This window comes from Cladophialophora carrionii (genome assembly GCF_000365165.1).
Source record: "Cladophialophora carrionii CBS 160.54 unplaced genomic scaffold supercont1.4, whole genome shotgun sequence".
Classification (NCBI taxonomy): domain Eukaryota; kingdom Fungi; phylum Ascomycota; class Eurotiomycetes; order Chaetothyriales; family Herpotrichiellaceae; genus Cladophialophora; species Cladophialophora carrionii.
This window is the reverse complement of record NW_008481829.1, coordinates 685,883-704,586: the sequence shown is the minus strand read 5'-3', so window position 1 is coordinate 704,586 and position 18,704 is coordinate 685,883. Positions and strand designations below refer to the sequence as shown.

The following is an 18,704-nucleotide window of genomic DNA, read 5'->3' as shown; positions in this document are numbered from 1 at the left end:
TGATGGAAACAATCACATCGAGCACTTAACATCGTCAGGAACGTTTTCCGTGTCTCTTGAGTTCAGTCAAGCCTGCTAAATAAAGACCTAAACTTGGACGACACAAACTGCCAGATGGCATTTGTCGGCCGAAAGACGCCGAGCTGTGTCTGCCTGAAGCTTGACTTCCTTAAAGCATGCAATAACGGAGGGGTTCCGCTCTCCAGACAGTCGCTTAGGTAAGGCATGCTTACCAGGTCTCCAGATGGGTGACAGAGACAACGAGCCTATTGGCATTGCCGGGCGTCGTCTTCGTTCCGAGCACGTCTTTTCTGCTAAACATCATACAAATCAGGAAGCGACAACGTATCCATAATCGAAGTGCTCTGGTACCACTCTACGAAAGTGTGGAGAGGAGGAAAGCAAGTAGAAGGCGAGGAATCTCTATCTAACGCAACGAGGTGGTAGATGCTCCGAGATATAAGAGCAGCGACGGCGACTATAGCATCCATAGCAGCACTTGTCACACTCCTGCTGGCAGTCAGCCTACATCCAAGCTCTCCATCTCGACAACTGAACCTGGACGATCTGGCTCCTTCCCGACTCTCAACCCCCTTGAGACTGCTCTCAAGCTTGATCAAGCCCTCCTCAGCAAACTCAACCATGGCCAAAAGAACGCCAGTATATTTCGTTTCTCATGGCGTAAGTCTGCGCCTCACGCACTCGACTGCTTCCTCTCGTGCGAGTCTGACATAGGTAGATAGGGACCCAACACAATGTACGAGATCAACCACCCAGTGTTCCCCCAACTCCAAAGCATCGGCAAAGAAATCACCACCAAGGTCAAGCCCTCAGCAATCGTAGTTTTTTCCGCCCACTGGCAAGCCGAACGCCCCAACACAATCGAAGTCAACGTCTCGGAAGAAGAGCCTTTGCTCTACGACTATTACGGCTTCCCGCGCCACTACTATATGGAGAAATTTCCAAACAAGGGCTCCGTGAAGGTCGCTGAACGAGTCATCGATGTCCTGGGGGAAAACGGTATCCGCACGGAAAAGACGGAAAGGGGGCTCGACCATGGGGTCTTCGTTCCCTTCAAGGTCATGTTTAACCCGGAAAAGAACCCTCTGACAGTGCCCATCGTCCAAGTTAGCTTGTTTGACGACGACACGGACGCCGCAGCACATATTAAACTGGGTCGCGCGGTGGAGAAACTCAGGGAGGAGAACATCCTCATCATCTGTTCGGGAATGAGCGTACACAACCTTCGTCATCTCATGATGCTAGGCAGAGGGACAGGTCGAACGATGCCGTACACCGTGACCTTCGACGATGCCTTGAAAGTCGCGACAGAGACGAAACCGGGCGAGCAGAGGGATGAAAATATGATTGGACTGCTGGATAGGCCGGATGCGAGACAAGCTCACCCGACTTTTGAGCATTTGTTGCCTATCCATATTGCGGTCGGGGCAGCTGGTAGCGATCAAGGTAAGCAGTTGTGGACGCTTACCGAGGCCAGTATGGGATGGGCGCAGTATCGCTTCGGGGAGCTTGCGGCGTAAACCAAACTGACAAATATGAAAAATTGTCGGTTGTCATCCCTTAAGCATGCAGTCGTATGTACAATGGTATTCCTTTTCGCCCGCCAGCTTGTTCCGGTATAACAGCATAGCTCTTTTGCTGCTACTTTGTGTTGCTTTTCGAGCAGATCGAATATCGTCCACGTGGTTTCTTGGAGAATGGCTCATGAAGCGCCTTCGTCACTCTTCACCAGGGTCGTGACCTTGTCTTCAATTTCCTTGTCTGAGAGTCCTGCAGGAACGTGTGAGAAGGAACTCGATGCTTCCCAGGCGCAGCCAAGCTTACCTGCTAAGGACTCTGACTTCTCCCTGCCGAATCCTGTTTTGTAGACTCGTCAGCACTCCAGCGCGACCGTCATATGTCGAACGAAAATTCGTACCGTATCTCGCCCACACTTTTGGCTCAATGCCCGTGGCTTCTCGTATTAAAATGGGGATGTTGGGATTGTGGTGCTTCATGGTAGGATATGCTCGTCTCAGGAACGATCTGAGCCGCCGGTCAATCTTCCGCACCGCCGCATGGTCATGTAACGGGTAGACATACCTGCAAGCATCACTTCCCTGACCTGAATTGCTGAGGTGGAATCGAAGCTCTCTCAAGCCTTGAGTGAAAGCATACTTTGTCGCCATAGCGGCCCGTCGGAAAGGCACAGAATAGCGTCTACTTGGAATGTCACCAGCACACCACTTCGTCACGAACAGGCGTGAGAGTCCTCAAAGTACACAGTAAATGCAGATGCAGTCGTTGGAGCAGCAGCCGCTTCAAACCCAATCAAGCTTGACGGTATCGCTGGCTGAATTGTGATCGTCATTTGAACCTCCTTTTTGAACTCACGCAAACGCTCTGGCACAACTGAGCGTCATTTTCCGTATTTGCTTCGTCAGATCAAAAGCACAAGCGTTCGGCGTTGATCCAACGGAGATTGTGAAAACGATTTACCGGGAATGGCCCCGGATTTTGGCCTAAACTTCTCCTCATCGCCAATTCAGATCAACCTTAACGACCTTGACTCACGTTCCACCATCACGTCTGCTACTCTTCACAAGCATCGTCATCTCCAGGCGACACTCTCCACTCCTTCAACGCTCTCACGTCGCCGTGTTATCGTGTTCAATTGCACTCACTCTCGGATCCGACTGACTCACCCATCGGGGGTTCGCGATTATGTCCGCTCGATTCGGTCTGCGCTTCGCGCAGCAAACTGCCCGACAGCCATTCGCGTCGCGGACACCTTTCCAGTTTCGACAAGCCTTCAAGCGATGGCAGGGAACGGCCGCCAACCCTGCCGTCGAGGGCGCCCCGGCGCAACAGCAGAGCCTGTTCCAGAGATTGTGGACTAGTGAGGTTGGGATAAAGACTGTGCATTTCTGGTAAGGCCACTGGCTATGATAGTGCTTAGGACTTTGGGAGTCAAGATGCGATGGCCACAAACTTCGAGATCAATTCAGGACCACCAGAGTTGACAGATGTGACTCAATAGGGCACCTATCATGAAATGGGGTGTTGTCCTGGCTGGTGCTACGGACTTCCTCCGGCCTGCCGAGAAACTGTCTCTGACACAAAACGCCGCTCTCATGGCTACTGGTTCTATCTGGACGAGATGGTGCTTCGTCATTCGACCCAAGAATATGCTGTGAGTCTTGCACCTTCTCCATCTCCATCCTGGCGTGAGGTACCTTCGAGCGTCTTGCTGGGATTTGCGTACACGGCCGTCTGCCATGAATTGATGCTGATGGTATATCGATCCATAGCCTCGCCGCAGTGAACTTCTGCCTCTTCCTCGTTGGTACGATCCAATGTACGCGTATCTTCCTCTACCAGTCGTCACAAAAGGGCAGCGAGACCGAAGCATTGAAGGCGATGGAGAAGGACATCGTTGACTCGGCGAAGAGCGTCGAGAAGAAAGCTGAGGCAAAGTTGTAAATACGAGTGAAGTGTGACGTTGACTGGGTTAGGCGAACGCAATGATTAGCGGTTTCTGTCTTGGCGGGTTGCTGTGCAGACAGAGACCATTGCCTTTAGACTTCAGGAAACGAGACATTGCCTGCATATTTCCGTGATGGACGTTGCATGCTTGCCCTGGGAGAATCTTCTGTTGAGAGGCTCACACAACTCGCTTCTGCTAGCGACTCAGTTTCCATATCTTCGAAAGCGACCTTTGAGGCAAATCGTGCCCTGTAAGGCAACATGGTGCCATTCTGTTTCGCCAGTGATGGTCAAAGATCTCGGCCAGATAGTCGGTCGCGCACATCAGCGCTCAATCCAAAGTACGGAGTACAGGAGATTCCATTGAATTATGACCCGAGACTTGTATCAACCCCGTTCACACCAGTATGTGGGACTTTTGTGCTGCGGTGTCTGGCATAGAAGCGAGCTTCTGTCGTATGTGTACGAGAAGTTGAAGCTCGACCAGCGGAGGCCCCCGAATCAATACTCTCTCGCATACTCACTCAGCCTGGTTAAGGGCTTTTCGGAGTCTGGCGCCGATAACCAAATCAGGCCTTGATACTGTAACAGCGAAACCATCTGCGGGTCATGCGCTTGACATGTTGCGCCACCACGGCGAACTAGCATGTCGATCTCGTTTCTATCGGATCGAGCTGATGAAACAATGTCCTCAGCAGTCATGTGGATAGTCTCATTGTGTGCTTGCCTTTCGCCTTTGTTCGCACCACGAGCTACTCGTACTGTCACGTCAAGTGACCATCCCGGCTCATTGTGCATAACGCGTGGCCTGATTCGCTCCTGATCGATCTGGGATGAGACCTGTATGGACGGAACAACGTCCCACGGTGATCCGGAAATGCAGGACCAAAAGCCCGAACTCTCTGGGCTGACGACTAGCGATGCTCGCCCTGTCGTTTAGGGACATTTGGGAGTTCCTCAAGCCACCGCAGGCAAGAGACAAATCTCCGATTAAGCTAAATCTTTGTTCATCGTCATGCGTCGATCAGAGATTTGACATCGTACGAGTTACGGCTCGCTAGAGGTAGTGGCGATCAGAGCCCATGTCAGAGAACGTGGGGTTACAGACTCTGGTACGCTGCAGATTCCGTCGAACACAAGAGCCACTTCCACCACTTTCTTTGTGCTGCCTGGCTTCCCCCCATTTGAAGAGCGCAGTGTCTACCCAGTACAAGTACTCGTACGGATCTTTGGCCCGGCTCGCCTCCGCACAGAATTTCTTCGGCTCGTACATATTCAACGTGAGCCAGAAGTGAGTTTGAGCATTGGTGACGTAGTCTCCACTTCTCTGCATATCATACTCGTACTTCATACAGCTGCACCCCAGACTGCTGGTACTGGCGAGTGTGTCGTCGTACTCTTTACTTTCCAAGTCTGCGACCGTTCAGAGGGACACCTAGAGACGTTGGACCCTGCATTTGGTGCAGACAGCAGCCTCAACAGCATCTCGAACCAGATCACATCAGTCTCTCACCACCATGGCCTCGACCATGATTCGGTTCCCAACATTTCGATCGACCCATACTGCCGACGACAAGCCTAACGCGCAACAATCCTTGCGTGAAATCCTCAGGAAAGCCTCCGAAAGTCCTTCGACAACCACATCACCGTCGTCGTCATCACCATCTCGCTCACGACCCGAACCGGTCGGGCCACATTCCTCTCAGCACCACGGCGAGAAGACCAGAACCAACTCCATCTCGACGACATCTACTGGCACCAGTTCGAGATGGTCGCCCCCAACCTCGATCTCGACGCCGAGAAGTAGCCAGTCCTCGTCGAACAGCCACGAAGAGAAATGGAATTTCAACTTCTTCACCGGTCGATAGCGAAGTCGGCGAGATCAACTTGAGTTGAACGTACAAGCAGCGTCAGGGGTTCATGTTCAAGCAGTTGGCCCTTCTGGTGCCTCGTCCCACAAGACTCAGTGGAAGTTCCGAAACACCTCAAGACGCTGGCCGGCGGACAGACCACAGATACCGCGCTTCACGGCCATTACTACTTCGGGCTCGTTGGACGCAGCTAGAGATTAACACCAAGCCATAAAATATACCGGCTCGAACATAATGTGTATCGACGACTCAAAGTCAAATCACATCTCATTACGGAGGACAGGGACCCTAGATTCATGGGATCATACGAACATACCGACGCAGGTCCTGGATCTTAGATCTTAGCTCGAAACGAAAACCTGCCGAAGAGTAAACTGCGCAGTTCGCAACCCAACTCTGGCCACGGATCAAAGCAGGAGTGGATGACCACAGACCGAGGAAAGGGTGTGTGCGGTACTGATTCATCTCCCCTTTACGTTAACGGACGTCTGCCGCATTCTTCCACCATGCAAGCTATTGCGGAGTGCTAGGTGGGGACAGACCATTGATCAACATCAAAGTCAGGTGAGGAGTATGCTTCGATTCTGGGCTGGTGTTGCCTCGTTCGGTCTGGTGGAAGAAGAAGAAGAAGAAGAAGAAGAAGAAGAAGAAGAAGAAGAAGAAGAAGAAGAAGAAGAAGAAGAAGAAGAAGCACTTCCTCGCCTCGGATAGAGTGTCATAACTCCATCATGCTCCGCCAGGCATCACCATCTATGTCCGGGGATGTGGCGGCATGCCATATGTATATATATGTAATTATAGCTCTATAATCCTCTTATACTTCGAGTTTCCGATCCTAGATATCGGATTCTAGTCCAGATTATCTAATATAATACATGATCCGTGGTATAGCATACTCGTACAGAGGATGATGAGGAAGTAATTAGGACGTCTGACGTCTCTTTTTAGACACACACCAACCTACGTTCCATCAAGGTACCGTATTACACACACACGTATATATATTCTATATATATCTCCTGTAGATCGACCGCTGTAGACATATACATGTACTTGTCCTCTTACTTAAGTAGATCCATCCACTGATGCCCGGGCACGTGCATCAACTCCAGATATTTCCGGATTTTTTTACTTCTATTTCCTATTTCCCGTTCTCTGTCCTGTATCTAGGTATCTGTCTTCCCATCTCACTGCATTCCCCCGTCTTCCCAACTTCATCGCCGATCCCGTCTCTCTCATCCGAACCCCTCTTGCCTCGTTCCAACCTCCTAGACCCATCCAGCCACCAACAAACGGCCGAAAGCGATGTAATGTAATCTCGCGTTGTTCGTGCCGTGTTGTTCGTGCCGTGTTGTTCGTGCCGTGTTGTTCGTGCCGTGTTATGCTGTGCTGCGTGATGCTGTGTTAATATTGTATTGTATAACGCATGATCCACGCGCCCACGCCCTTCTTCCAGTTCAATGGTGGCACCACCACCGGGTAGGTAAACCCCGGCTCTTCAGCCCCTCGTCGCGCCGTCCGTCCTTTCTACGTTCAGTGTACGAACCGAAAATCCAACCTCTTCGGCCCCTCGTCCTTTGTGTTGTGGATATATTCCATCTTCTCCTCGCCCGTGAGTCGACTCCACTCCCGTTCGCGCCTCTTGTTGCGCGTGACGTAGTAGAACTTGACGAACATGAAGAGCACGATGTTGAAGCAGCAGATTGCCAGGAGGATTCGGTTGCCGCGGAGGTCTGCATGGACAAAGCGTTAGACAAGGGACCGGGCACCGCGTGTAGCGAGATAATGTAGCCAAGCGCGGGAGGAGAAGAAGAAGAACAAGAAGAAGAAGAAGAAGAAGAAGACAAAACAAGTGCTCGCGGGGACCAACTTACACAGCGGACGATCGTCTTCGCGGTAAATGTTGGAGCCGACGATATTCCCCGCCTGCACAAACATGTTGTACAAGGCGGCGGAGACGGCGCGGTTGCGCACCGTGTTCGAGTTGCGCGAGTTCCACGCGACGAGAATGGCGTGGCAGTAGGGATAGGAGAGGAGACCCGTCAGCAGGGCGTAACGCACCCACGTGCTCGTCGTGGCGGGGAGAGTGACCAGCGCGACGAGCCAGGGGAAGATCCAGATGTTGGACGTCGAAGACACGAGCGACCTTTCGTTCACCCACTCGCTGATGCGCGAGATGATAAGGAGGTTGACGCCGAAGAGGAATTGTGATGGGATGGTGAGCAGATTGGCGTTGAAGGTGCTGAAGCCCATCTGTCGAAGGATAAAGGCGAGGTAATTCTGCGGCGGGTTCGGGGGGATATAGGTCGTCAGCCCGACCAGATAGAGGGGCCAGAGGTCGTAGTCCTTCAGACACTTCCAGAGACGGGTGGCGTCGACGGCTTGTCGATTGTGCATGTCCCCTTTTGAAGGATCGTCGCGGAGGAGCCGGTTGACCAGAATCTTCTCCTCGTGCTCGGTAAACCAGCCGTTTCGACCACGGAACCAGCTGGCTGTTTGGCACGGGCTGGCGGGCATGAGGCCCCAACTTAGAATCCCGACGACACCGGTGATGACGCCTTCGATGAGGAAGAGGTATTGCCAGCTTGCGAGAACGTCAGCGCCGATAGATGGACACTCCTCTTGGGGCCAAGAAGATTGTCAAACTTACCCTGACCAGCCGTGAATGCCGCGCATCTGGAGGATGCCAGCGGCAAGCAGAGAACCGACAATATTGCAGGTGCTGAGGACGGTCCAGAACCAGCTCAATCTAATGGGCAGCTCACGGCTTTTGTACCAGTACGTGATGTACAGGACCGTGTCGGGCTGAGAAGCGATGAGTCCCCAATGCCAGCGCACGATTTTGCCAGACTTACGATGAAGCCTCCCATGAGCAAGCCGAGGAGAGCGCGACAGACATAGTAGCCAGTCTTGCCGCTAAGGCCTGCCTGTGACGCGGAGACAATAGACCATGCCAATATAATGAAAGGGATCCAACTGCTCTAGGTCAACGGCGCACACGTCGAAGGACGCTCTCGGCAGACACATACATATCTGGTCCCAGCTTCTTCGAGATCAGGCCTGAAGGAAGCTCGGCGGCAAGAAAGCAGGTGAGGAAGATTGTCTGACCGTAGTTGAAGTCGTTGGTATTCATGCCGAGCTCGGGCAACATGTCATCACTGATCGCTATGGCACTGGTCAACTGGCGGATCAGTATAGACCAAGGCTGCTCAGCGTACCGCGGTTGATGTTTCTCCGGTTCAGGTCCAGAGCCAGGAACATCATCCAACACCATGCCATGATCCGGATATCGATCTGCGCACACGTTTAGCCTCAGCTTCCAGGGCCGGTTGGCCCAATTTCTTCCTCGTACCTTGCGCTTCAATCGTTTTTCTTCAGTAGCAGACCACGTGAAAGACGGATCGAATCGATGGCGACCCTCGTAGTGGGCATTCTCATAGACATTCCGCCAATATTCAGCTACCTGTCCAAGGTCAATAAGCGAGGTAAGGCTACGGGCTCGGCCGCAGTACTTTGGGATCGGAGAAGACGTGATTTCCATAAGAGCCATAATCGCCATCAACGTCTTCAATCGAGCTGGTGTCGTCACTGGTTGGAGGAACGGCTGTTGCGCTCGGGGCCTCCTTGTCAATGATGGTCTTTTCCTGGTATGCCTGCGGAGGCAATTCAGCCACAGGAGACATTGCAGCTCTCAGGGGCCTCTTGGTTCAATGGGGAAGAAAAGGGGATAGAATGGTGCCTGACGCAACACTTCTCCTCGGACAGTCGCGATCCGGCCTTTTCTACTGAGGAGTGGTCGACATTGACCTTCCTCTTTGGTGCGATAACATCATCCTGCGCGATGATCTCGACAGGCGGTAAACGTGGATTGCCACGAGCATTGTGGATGAGGGTGGATGTGCCACCAAGACAGCGACGCGACATCGAGATGCAGAACACCCCCCTGTATGGCGTTCGGTCGAGCGCCATGGAGCGACCTTGCGAATCTCGAAGAGACGAAGAAGCTTGAATAATCTGGGCAGATAAGATGACGACCTCGGGCGTATCACATGTGGTCGATGCTCAGTGAAAAGCATTGAATCTGGCCGACTCGCGATTTACGCCAAGAGTTGCGTGCTTTCGCTGGACTTTACAGAAGTCATGTATCGACGCCTGGAAATGGATAGGTTAAGAAGGACCTCTCCACAAGACATACCGTATCTTCAAGCCGTGAATGGCGTCAAGAGCCACAGAGTCATCGATGTGCCAACGCTTGACCATGCAACCGGAGCAGGGCAAGCCATGATTGTCGGCCCGCGTGAAGTACACGTAAGTAGTCGGATGAAGGCATTTTTCTTTCCTGTGGCTGCTCCAAGCGCCCAGATCCGAGATCCACACCAGTCTTCGAAAGTGGACATGTACCTGGTAAGACATCATATTTAACGGATGAAAGGGCTGTAGAGCAGGGCCAACAGAGTGTGTGTGAGCAGCGGAGACTCCATCGAGGACGTCGAAGGTGAAAAGTCGTGACTGTCCACCACAGCGGGCGAGCCTTCAAGATCTAGAACGAGCATCGACGTAGTTATGCTCCTCCGTATTGCTCAAGTGAAGCATATGCCTCATTACCGCAGCATTAGAGCGTTGGTGACTCGACGCTGAGCAGGAATCTGTAGTCTCGATATATACCGAGCTGGAGGGTAAATTTCACCAAGTAGTCGCCCTTGGCGCTACAGGCCTGATGAAGAACATGTCCAAGTCGGTCGATAATAACATTTCATCAAGTGCATCGTCGATACATAGACATCGGCTTTCCGCGTGTCGGGACGCTCCCGATTTTCGTCGATGAAACGCTTGCAAAATGGAGGGCCATGTTTTACAAGAAACCCCCAAACAGAGCCTTTTGCCGGAAGAACCTTCGCCAGCTGGATAATCACCTTGTCCCGCTGGCTCCGCGTGCTCGTGATCATCGGGCTCAATGTGCTGAAGCTTGGAAGCAACGGCGGTAGTCTCCCCCTCTACATGACCACGCACTCCCCATCACTCTGCCTGTTGACATTCGATCGTGACATGCGAGTCTTTTGCTGCTTTGGACCGCCCCTTTTCAGCTCTTCAAGTCTTTCTCGCGCTTTGGCAAAGTTTTGTGCTGCAAGAATGCGTTAGCCCGTTCTTTCTCTAGAACCGAGGAGGAATACTCACAAGCCGCCCTATAATACCACCGCTTCGCCTCCTCCATATCCACCGCTGTGCCGATACCCACCTCATTAAAATAACCCATTGCATACTCGGCCTTTGCAAGCCCCGAGCTCGCAGCTTTCCGCGCCCAGAGGAATGCCTCGGTATCACTTTGCGAGAGCAGGGGCTCCGAACCAGTCAAGTACCACCCACTCAGCGCCAACTCAGACTGATGTTCCCCTTGAGCTGCGGCTCGAGTGTACCAGGCAATGCTTTGTCTTGCATCAATCGGGCAACCGATGAGTCCGTACTCATACGCCGATCCCAGGCGGAATTGTGAGTATTTGTAGCCCAGTTCTGCAGCTTGCTGGAACAATTGCACCGCGTACCTTTCATCGCGGACGATGTTGTCTGGCGGTGTCGTCGACTCATACAGTAGGCCGAGCTCGTGTAGCGCGTGTGGGTTGTCTACGTCTGCACGCTCAGCCGCTCTTTTCAACCATGAGACTGCTTCGCGCGGATTCTTCTGCTGACTGAGTAGCCCCTTCAGGAGGATCATACCCATTTTGTACATGGCCGGCGTGTCACCTAATGTTGCGGCTCGCTTGTACCATTGCATCGCTTTGAGTGGATCCCGTCGGGTTCCACCACCCTCTTCAGATCCCAGTTCACAGCACACGGCCACTCGATAGGCGCTCTGAGGGTGGTTCAGCTTCGCGGCGGATTGATATAGGGTAAACGCTTCCTTGGCATCCACCGCAAGTCCCAACATTCCCTGTCCGTAACAGTCCGCCAGATAGAACATTGCATCTGGGTAGTTGGAAGCCACCAGTTTCTTGATCAGCTTGTGCGCGTCGAAGATGTACTTCTCGCGGTTCTTTTGAGCCGTTTTCGCGTCCGCCCTTCCATTCTCGTCTGAAAGCACTTTCGCGGCTTCGACCATCTTCTTCGCGAGCTTCAACCCGAGAGCGTGGTCGCCGGGGTTACTGCTGTACATTTGCCGCAGGTTATTCAGCTCCTGGAGGGTGACCGGCTGAGGGGATTCCGAAACAGCACGCCGCTGCGGAGTCGGTGCAGGTGCTGCCTGAGTAGACTGATAACTATTGCCGTTGCTCAATCCACTCCTGACTGGCGTGGGATGGGCTGGAAGAGCGTCGGGGTTGGTCTCGCCATTCGGCACCGGTCCATAGTGTCGGACTGGAACTGGATGCGCAGAGCTGATTCCACTGGATTTAGGATGTCCCTGGTCGTAGGGGCCTTGGGGAGTCTGTCGAATGGTCGGATCTTGGCCATACGGCTGGCGAAATTGCTGGTTCTGGTTGTAGCTATCTTGCGAGGCCTTGCGCATGGGAAGACCTTGCCCATACGGCTGCTGGTATTGGTTGTTCTGCCCAGGTGGACCAAATCCCTGCTCAAATGGTACGGGCGCAGCAGGCGCCGACGGAGCTCGGTGCGTGTAATCTTGATCATATGGATTCATCACCTCATAGCTTTGGGGCGCTGCCCGTTGTGCATTGCTAGTATGCGGTCGCTGAGGATAGGTATCTTGGCTGAATGAACGATACGGCTGGCCGTTGTTGGGCAATGGTGGCTGTGAAGCGGCATTTTCCACCGGTTGCTTCATCCCATTCCGGCTGGCAGCACGAGGTGGATACTGCGATCGGGGTATTTCTTGGGGCTGTCTCTCCCCATACCTACTCGACGCTGCCCGTTGACCGGGAGTATACTCATTATGTCCTCCATGATACATGGCCGCTTGTGCAGGATTTCCATTCCTAGCAGCATTTGTGGGTCCAGCAGTAGCCGGAAGATCAAAAGAGAACTCAGCCAGAGGAGAATTGGTTTGGTTTGGTGGTGACTGCTGTATTCCTCTAGTGTCAATTTGTCCTGGTTCTCCTGAAGCAGCACCAGGTACCTGATAGGTCGGTCTTCGATATATGTTTTGGTCAAATGAAGGTTTCTGGCCTGCAATGAAGTTGTCTTCCAACCTTTCGGTGACATTGGTCGGGATGGCGTCGAAGTTCGGCAGACCGTTGTTCTCCCTCTGATTGTGCACAGCGGGCTTGGGAGGCGGTTGCCTGCGGTATGGATCGGCAGAATAGTCCTGCAGGGGCGCCTGCTGGTATTGATTTCCTGGAGGCATCCGGTCTATCGGTGAGATATGTGCTTTTGACTGGGGAATGTAGTCAGAGGCATAACCTTCGTCAAATGTGTGGTTGCGGCGTAACCGTTCATGAGTCTGGTCATACTCATGAGCCCCGTAACTTCTTTGGAAGTTATGGTCCGCTGGCGGCCTCTTGACAGCTGGGCCTGGACCTGGACCTGGGTGGAGTGGATCTTGCCTCAATTGCGGTTGCTGACTCGGTGGTGGTGGACCTCGTGACGGACCTTGTGGCACTGACGGGCGCATACGTGGACTATCTATCCTCTCCTGAGGTCTAGGTAGTGGCTGTTGCTGAAAATGCATATCCGGCGAGTTTCTTCCAGCTGGCATTGGGTAACTTTGAGGCGGCGGAGACCGGCCCATATCTGGGGGACGATCATGCGAAGTACTTGGGCGCGAAGCCTCTTTTCTGCGGACCGTAGGGGTCTGTAGTCGTGGTGCCGGGCCACCGCTACCTGGACGCTCATCCACATTCAGATTTGCCATTGCATGATCGAGGCTTGCATGTCTCTGGTGTCTTTGCTCCTTCGCCGCGGGCTTCTTTTTGCCAAGGTCGTTGAATGCTCCAAAGGGATTGTCCCAGGCAAGGTTCTTGGGTGAAGCCGGTTCAGTCAGAATGCGATCGCGAGCTATATGTCATCAGCAGCAGGTACAATAGACTGACAGTCAGAGCTCTTACGTTTGGGTCGCTTCTGGGGCGTCGAAGGCTGTGACCACTGATCCCTTGGTGGCCTTGGGCCTTCAGCATAGCTGTGATCCGTTGGCGGTGGCCTGCCTTGTCCGTTGGTGCGGTATCGCTCATCGTACTGATATTGGCGATCCTGGGGTGGTGGGCCTTGATCGAAGCGATCCCGCCGAGGTCGACCAGAACCGTTCCCTGTCTCGTAATGCGGTTCCTCGTAACCTCCTTGCCGGGCATACTGATCTTGACCTTGCCATTGCTCGTTCCCGTTGTTCCGTGGCGGTGCTGGCGCTGAACCTGGCCCGTACCCGTTGCCACTCTGCGGGTAGTCATTATAGCCCGCATAACCTTGGTTGTATGAGCCTTGCCCGTGCGCAACCTCTTGCCGTTGTGGCTGGTAATCCCTGCCGTCGTATTGGTATTGAGGTGCTTGGTTCTGCGGCCACTGTTGGCCATATTGATTGCCCGCCATCATCGTGAAGAGTGAATATGGGGTGCGACTTGATCAGGCTAGCTGCGGTCGCCTGTCGTTCTTGCGTCTGCGCGCGGGAGGCTGTGGATTCGATCGCGGACGACCTGATGCGGACAAAGGAGTCGCGACAAGAGCTCGTTCAGGTTACGATGGGACTCAAAATGGACTTGTCATCCATGGCCCGTTTCGCACTGTGATTGACTGAGAAGTGAGACGGAAACTGAACCACCGAAGTCACGACCAGGGGACAACAGTCTCGCCGATGTGCCGGTAGAGACCTGACGACCTGTAACACTGCCTCTGGACGTCCGCCGGCTCAGCGTGCTGCTGAGGGGATTCAAAATCAAGTGAGCAGTGTCAGTCCTGGGAAGCGAGGTATACACAGTGAGTGCGTCGCTCTAGGTCGGCATCGACATGTTCCGATTTGGGGTTTAATTGGGTACTGCTGGAAAGGGCACCGGCGTGCCTAAAACGCGGGAGGGGCTAATTAGGGTTACCAGCGGCGGTGGTGGTGGTGGCCCGTCCAGCCCGTCCAGCCCGTCCAGCCCGCCTAGCCTGCCTCGCTTAGCACGTCCAAAGGGCAGGCTCCATCGGCCCAATCTAATGTACGAGTAATCCTACTGCACCCAGTAGAGATATTTTTGCCTGGGATAACACCTCCGGGTCAGCGCACCTGGTAGCGCTCGGGATAAATTGATTATTGTGTCCTATCGAGCATGACGCCTACGTTTTACACAATACCACATCGTGGCAAGGACTGACTTGTGCTGCGCCAGGGCTGGCAGGGTCAATGCCTGTTGGTCGTTCGTCATGGAGGGTGAACACAAAGACAATACTGCGCGAATGTCAGGCACAGACCCATGATTCGCCGCAACCAGAAGTCTTTGTGGTTCCTTGGTCGCCAGGATCAACCGCTAAGAGGAAGCTTCCAACCTTGATGGGTGGTAGTCGAGCCAGTTTTTGCTGTGCCATTCAAGCCAACAAAGCCACACATCTCCGCGTGCGACTTACATAAACTACGGAGTCCTGCTCCTTCGTGTGCTTGAACTGGTCAAAGCAGCTGGCCACACGAACCTCCGGAAGCATGGCTTCTTACTTGCTTGGCTGGAGGGCTGTGCAACCAGATACGAGAGAGCGAATACTGACGGAGCATGGCCCTGCAGCTTCGTCTTCCTCAGGCGGGATGGGCGTGCCGAACAGCATCATAGTATGTACTGGGTAGACCGCGGGCCTCCAACGAAAAGGTCATGCGCATCATCCCGCCGAACTCTGAAACGATACGCGTGTCATGTTAAGAGCAATTGTGGCTGGAAAGGCGATTTGGGTGGAAGATGGACGCCTGCGCCACATCACTCATTAACGCTTAGCGAAATTTCCAGGTCGATCAAACAACGATGGTCTCGTGCTTCCAGTGATCATCCTGGTTCGCATTCCCCAGGATAGTCCTGTGACGTTCTTGAGATGAGCAAGGCTGAACCTCGCTCGAGGTTGATACGACGAAATTGCGTCCGGCTCTCAACTTCCCGGTCGCAGAAGACACTTGTGCGATACCCTGTCACGCCTGTACTCGTACTCCGTACTCTCACACCTCAGTTCCTCTCATGGCTCAATCCTTCACAGCCCTTGACACACATCGACTCGTATCACACATTTGATATTCTCGGCACTCAGTCAAGATCCGAGGTCTCAACCATCACAGCTCAACACCACAGCTTCCGGTCTCCGCGCTCAACCAATCGCCTTAATGGCTAACCACAGAGATCTGGATCTCCCCGAAATGGTCAGCCTGGTACACTTCTAACAAGCCCTTCGTGGCTAACGCGAGCACGTGAAGCAACGCCTGAGCGCCCACAATAGCCGAGTTCTGTGTCGGTGGAAGCAATTCATCCAACGTGATGTCTTCCTCTTGCGTCTCTGGTATCTCTTCAGCCGCCACCCGGTTGTGGGTAAGTCCTGCTTTCTCCTGGACCTTGGTGTTCACGAACGCGAGGAAATTGTATGCTTCGTTCTCCAACGTCGCGGCGACCCATTGACTTTGCGCGGCCGTTTGCGTATCAACGGTTGCGGAAGGCCCGTACAGTTCGAAGTCCGGATCGAGACCCGCACCGAGCTGGGCGTCCAGATCTGCAAATTCGTCCTCATTGCTCGTGAGACGTGAAGCCTCCCCAGGGCCTTGGCTGCTGTGTCTCGACAGAAGCGGCACCCCTCTTCCGAACAGTGGACTTGCGGAGGTGAGGCGCGACCCTCGTCTGCTCAGAGTCGGTAGTGGCCCGAGCTCCAACCCACCTGGGAGACCTCCAACACTAGAACTCAATCTTGGTATGAGCCCGCTGCCCGGTGGGCGAATTGAGCTTTGTCGAGATCCCCCAAGAGACAAATTCCATGGCATACCAGACGAATGATCTGGTAGAGAAGGAGGAGCATGTCGACCTACTTCAGCATCAATCTCAAAGTCGTCGCCTAGTATCATGAGCCCGTCTTCGTCAGCCAATTGGTGAACATCGCCATCGGCGCCGCGTACGACTTCTTCCTGCGGTGTTGTCCTTGCTCGGACCCGTCTTTCCTCCAGTTGTTCGTCATCGGTTACGGAGGGAGTACGGGCTCTTTTTGTCCCCCGTTCAGGTCCTTTCAACATATCCCACAGTGACTGACCGCTGAAGACGGCAAGTGGATGCTGGTCTCCCTCGACTCCGAACGTAGATGCGACATTGCCCAAGCCTTGTAGGAAAACCCAGAACTCGGCATTCCTCTTTGCTTTGGAACCTGAAAACTGTCTCTGTCTGGCCCGCAAAGCCAAGGCCATATTCCCGAGATAGTTCTGATTCCACTCATTGAGAGCTCGGTTGGTCAACTCTGTCTCTCGATCTGGCTGGATTGCTTTGGTGGTTCGTCTCGGTCGCTGGAGCGCATCTGCCGTTACAGAGGACTCTTCCGTCGGATAGACCGAGGAACTGGCTCGTTTGTCTTGTTGAGTATTCTCGTCGTCAGGTTCTGGAGTCAGAGGGATCTGGGGAGCCGCTGGCAGGATCGAGGGTTCATCGTCACCAAATACCACCATGTCGTCGTCAAAGTTGAGCATTGGCTCATCCTCTCCCGCTGCAGATAGATGCTCTGTGCGAGGCTGGCCGCCAGTTCTTGTATCGCTCCCATGTGGTGTTTGCGCTTCAACGGAAGGCAGCTCAGGCTCATCAACAAAACCACGCGGCATAGCTGGGCGGAGAAAGCCATCGTCGTCGACGTCGAACACAGGGTCATCGATAATGGCGGGCTCTTCTCCGAAGATAGAAGGAAGGCGACCGACTCGGCTGCCAGTTTTCGCCGCGGAGCTCGTTCCTAGGCCCGCAAGGATCTCAAGGCCGCCGCTCCCAGCAGCTGGGGTGCTCAGGGATGGGATGTTAAGACCAAGCTCTCCTGCCTCTTCATCGTAATGCAAACTACTTTGGCTTGAGTGCAAACTAAGCATGGACGATCCGTTTTGGGACGCGCTGGAGCCCTCGGAGGAGAAGCCAAACGCAGAGAGGTCGAAGTTGATATCGATTTCTGGCATAAAGTAGGGATCTTCAGCGAGGTTGAGTTGTTCAGGCCTGGTAGCCTTAGTGAGCGTGCATTCAAGAAAGTCTGGCTGATACAATCACTGACCTCGTCTTACCCACCTCAGGATCCAGCTCCATCTCCTGGAGGACAACCCTACTTCTCATATTGTCCCTTAGGCTCGTCACGTCCGTCAAGACGTAGCCGCACTGTTGCTGGAAGACGCGAGAGACACCGAACAACAAGCTGCCTTGCAACCTCAGCGCCAGAGGCACCTCTGGCTCGGTGATGGTTTTGCATGCTTTGAGGAGGTCGACATCGAGAATGGCGCGGCGAGTGATCTTTTTGAGGTTTGATTTGGAGCCAAGTGTAGCCACCAGCCTGGAAATATTTCGACGTGGACATGATCAGCAGGATGTTATGAGCTGACAGCAAGAGAGAGAAGACCACACTCTGCGAGGAACAAGGTGGGCAGCAACGTTTGATGCGGACGTGAGAGCTGAGGCAAAGCCAGACTCACCAGATCGTCGCAACACCATACTGACGATTCGTCAGAACTGCAGTTGACGATTGTCAGCACGATTCTGGCCAATGTTCTCAGAACACATCAGGCAGACGTCACTCACTCTCGTGGCTGTAGAACATCTTGATGGGAGGGACGGACGACAAAGATGAGTGCCCATCAACCCCGACTTGGGCTTCGGATTATCGACTCAGGGAGGTCTCGGCGGAAGAAGAATGGGAACCGCGTCGGCAGGTTTGGAAAGCACGAACGCAGGTAGCAAGAAGGTGAGCAAAAAGAAGGTCTACACGGGTGTGGCAGTAACTTGTGCGGGAGTGAGAGTGAAATGAAGAGCAAACTCAACTTGCCGTCAACATGGACGAGGGAGAGATTCTGCCGCACTCGCGTCCTTGAGCAGACAGGAACTTGGATACACGTAAATTCAAAGTTCGAGAAAGAAAACGAAATCGTAACAGTAAAGTTTTCAACACGGTTCGCTCAATGCATCTCAACTCGGATTGAGAGGTGTTCCTTGTCACAGCATATCTTCCCGTGTAAGAGCTCATATGCCTGTCTCAGCAAGAGTCAGATAGCCTTTTCTCAGTCAGCTTCGCTTTAGCATGGACCCAACCTAGGTTGCCAAAGGAGGAACACATGAGGCGGGACAGAAATTCTACCGCTTGTGTGCCTTTACTGTGTCGATACGGGGAGATCGCGGTGCAAGGAAGTAGGTTCGTTCGAGGAATTCGTTTCATTAATGTGGTAAAAGCGTACTTTCCCTTCCATGGCCCTGGCACATGCGGCATTGATGGACCTCGGACGTTCTAGCGTCTATCATAACCATG

The 18,704-nt window shown here is 53.5% G+C and overlaps 6 protein-coding genes across 6 annotated transcripts; 2 read left to right on the top strand and 4 right to left on the bottom strand.

The window, feature by feature from the left end:
- Positions 1-755: 755 nt before the first annotated feature.
- G647_04928 (uncharacterized protein) lies at positions 756-1,541 on the top strand (the record flags this gene model as incomplete). Its single annotated transcript, XM_008729264.1, has 1 exon — positions 756-1,541. The coding sequence occupies one exon, from the start codon at positions 756-758 to the stop codon at positions 1,539-1,541; it is 786 nt and encodes a 261-aa protein (XP_008727486.1).
- Positions 1,542-1,723: 182 nt separating this feature from the next.
- On the bottom strand, positions 1,724-2,189 carry G647_04927 (uncharacterized protein; the record flags this gene model as incomplete). Its single annotated transcript, XM_008729263.1, has 4 exons — positions 1,724-1,791; positions 1,846-1,878; positions 1,940-2,046; positions 2,104-2,189. The coding sequence occupies 4 exons, from the start codon at positions 2,187-2,189 to the stop codon at positions 1,724-1,726; spliced, it is 294 nt and encodes a 97-aa protein (XP_008727485.1).
- A 535-nt stretch (positions 2,190-2,724) lies between these two features.
- G647_04926 (uncharacterized protein) lies at positions 2,725-3,483 on the top strand (the record flags this gene model as incomplete). The annotated part of the gene is made up of 3 exons (XM_008729262.1): positions 2,725-2,930; positions 3,041-3,193; positions 3,312-3,483. The coding sequence occupies 3 exons, from the start codon at positions 2,725-2,727 to the stop codon at positions 3,481-3,483; spliced, it is 531 nt and encodes a 176-aa protein (XP_008727484.1).
- Positions 3,484-6,890: 3,407 nt separating this feature from the next.
- On the bottom strand, positions 6,891-9,040 carry G647_04925 (uncharacterized protein; the record flags this gene model as incomplete). The annotated part of the gene is made up of 8 exons (XM_008729261.1): positions 6,891-7,090; positions 7,232-7,941; positions 8,008-8,162; positions 8,213-8,333; positions 8,387-8,522; positions 8,576-8,651; positions 8,710-8,820; positions 8,870-9,040. The coding sequence occupies 8 exons, from the start codon at positions 9,038-9,040 to the stop codon at positions 6,891-6,893; spliced, it is 1,680 nt and encodes a 559-aa protein (XP_008727483.1).
- Positions 9,041-10,351: 1,311 nt separating this feature from the next.
- On the bottom strand, positions 10,352-13,826 carry G647_04924 (uncharacterized protein; the record flags this gene model as incomplete). The annotated part of the gene is made up of 4 exons (XM_008729260.1): positions 10,352-10,479; positions 10,533-11,734; positions 11,804-13,301; positions 13,352-13,826. 4 exons carry the CDS (start codon positions 13,824-13,826, stop codon positions 10,352-10,354), a joined length of 3,303 nt encoding a protein of 1,100 aa, XP_008727482.1.
- Positions 13,827-15,567: 1,741 nt separating this feature from the next.
- Positions 15,568-18,002, bottom strand: G647_04923 (uncharacterized protein; the record flags this gene model as incomplete). The annotated part of the gene is made up of 4 exons (XM_008729259.1): positions 15,568-17,410; positions 17,466-17,738; positions 17,878-17,914; positions 17,984-18,002. The coding sequence occupies 4 exons, from the start codon at positions 18,000-18,002 to the stop codon at positions 15,568-15,570; spliced, it is 2,172 nt and encodes a 723-aa protein (XP_008727481.1).
- Between the last annotated feature and the right edge of the window lie 702 nt (positions 18,003-18,704).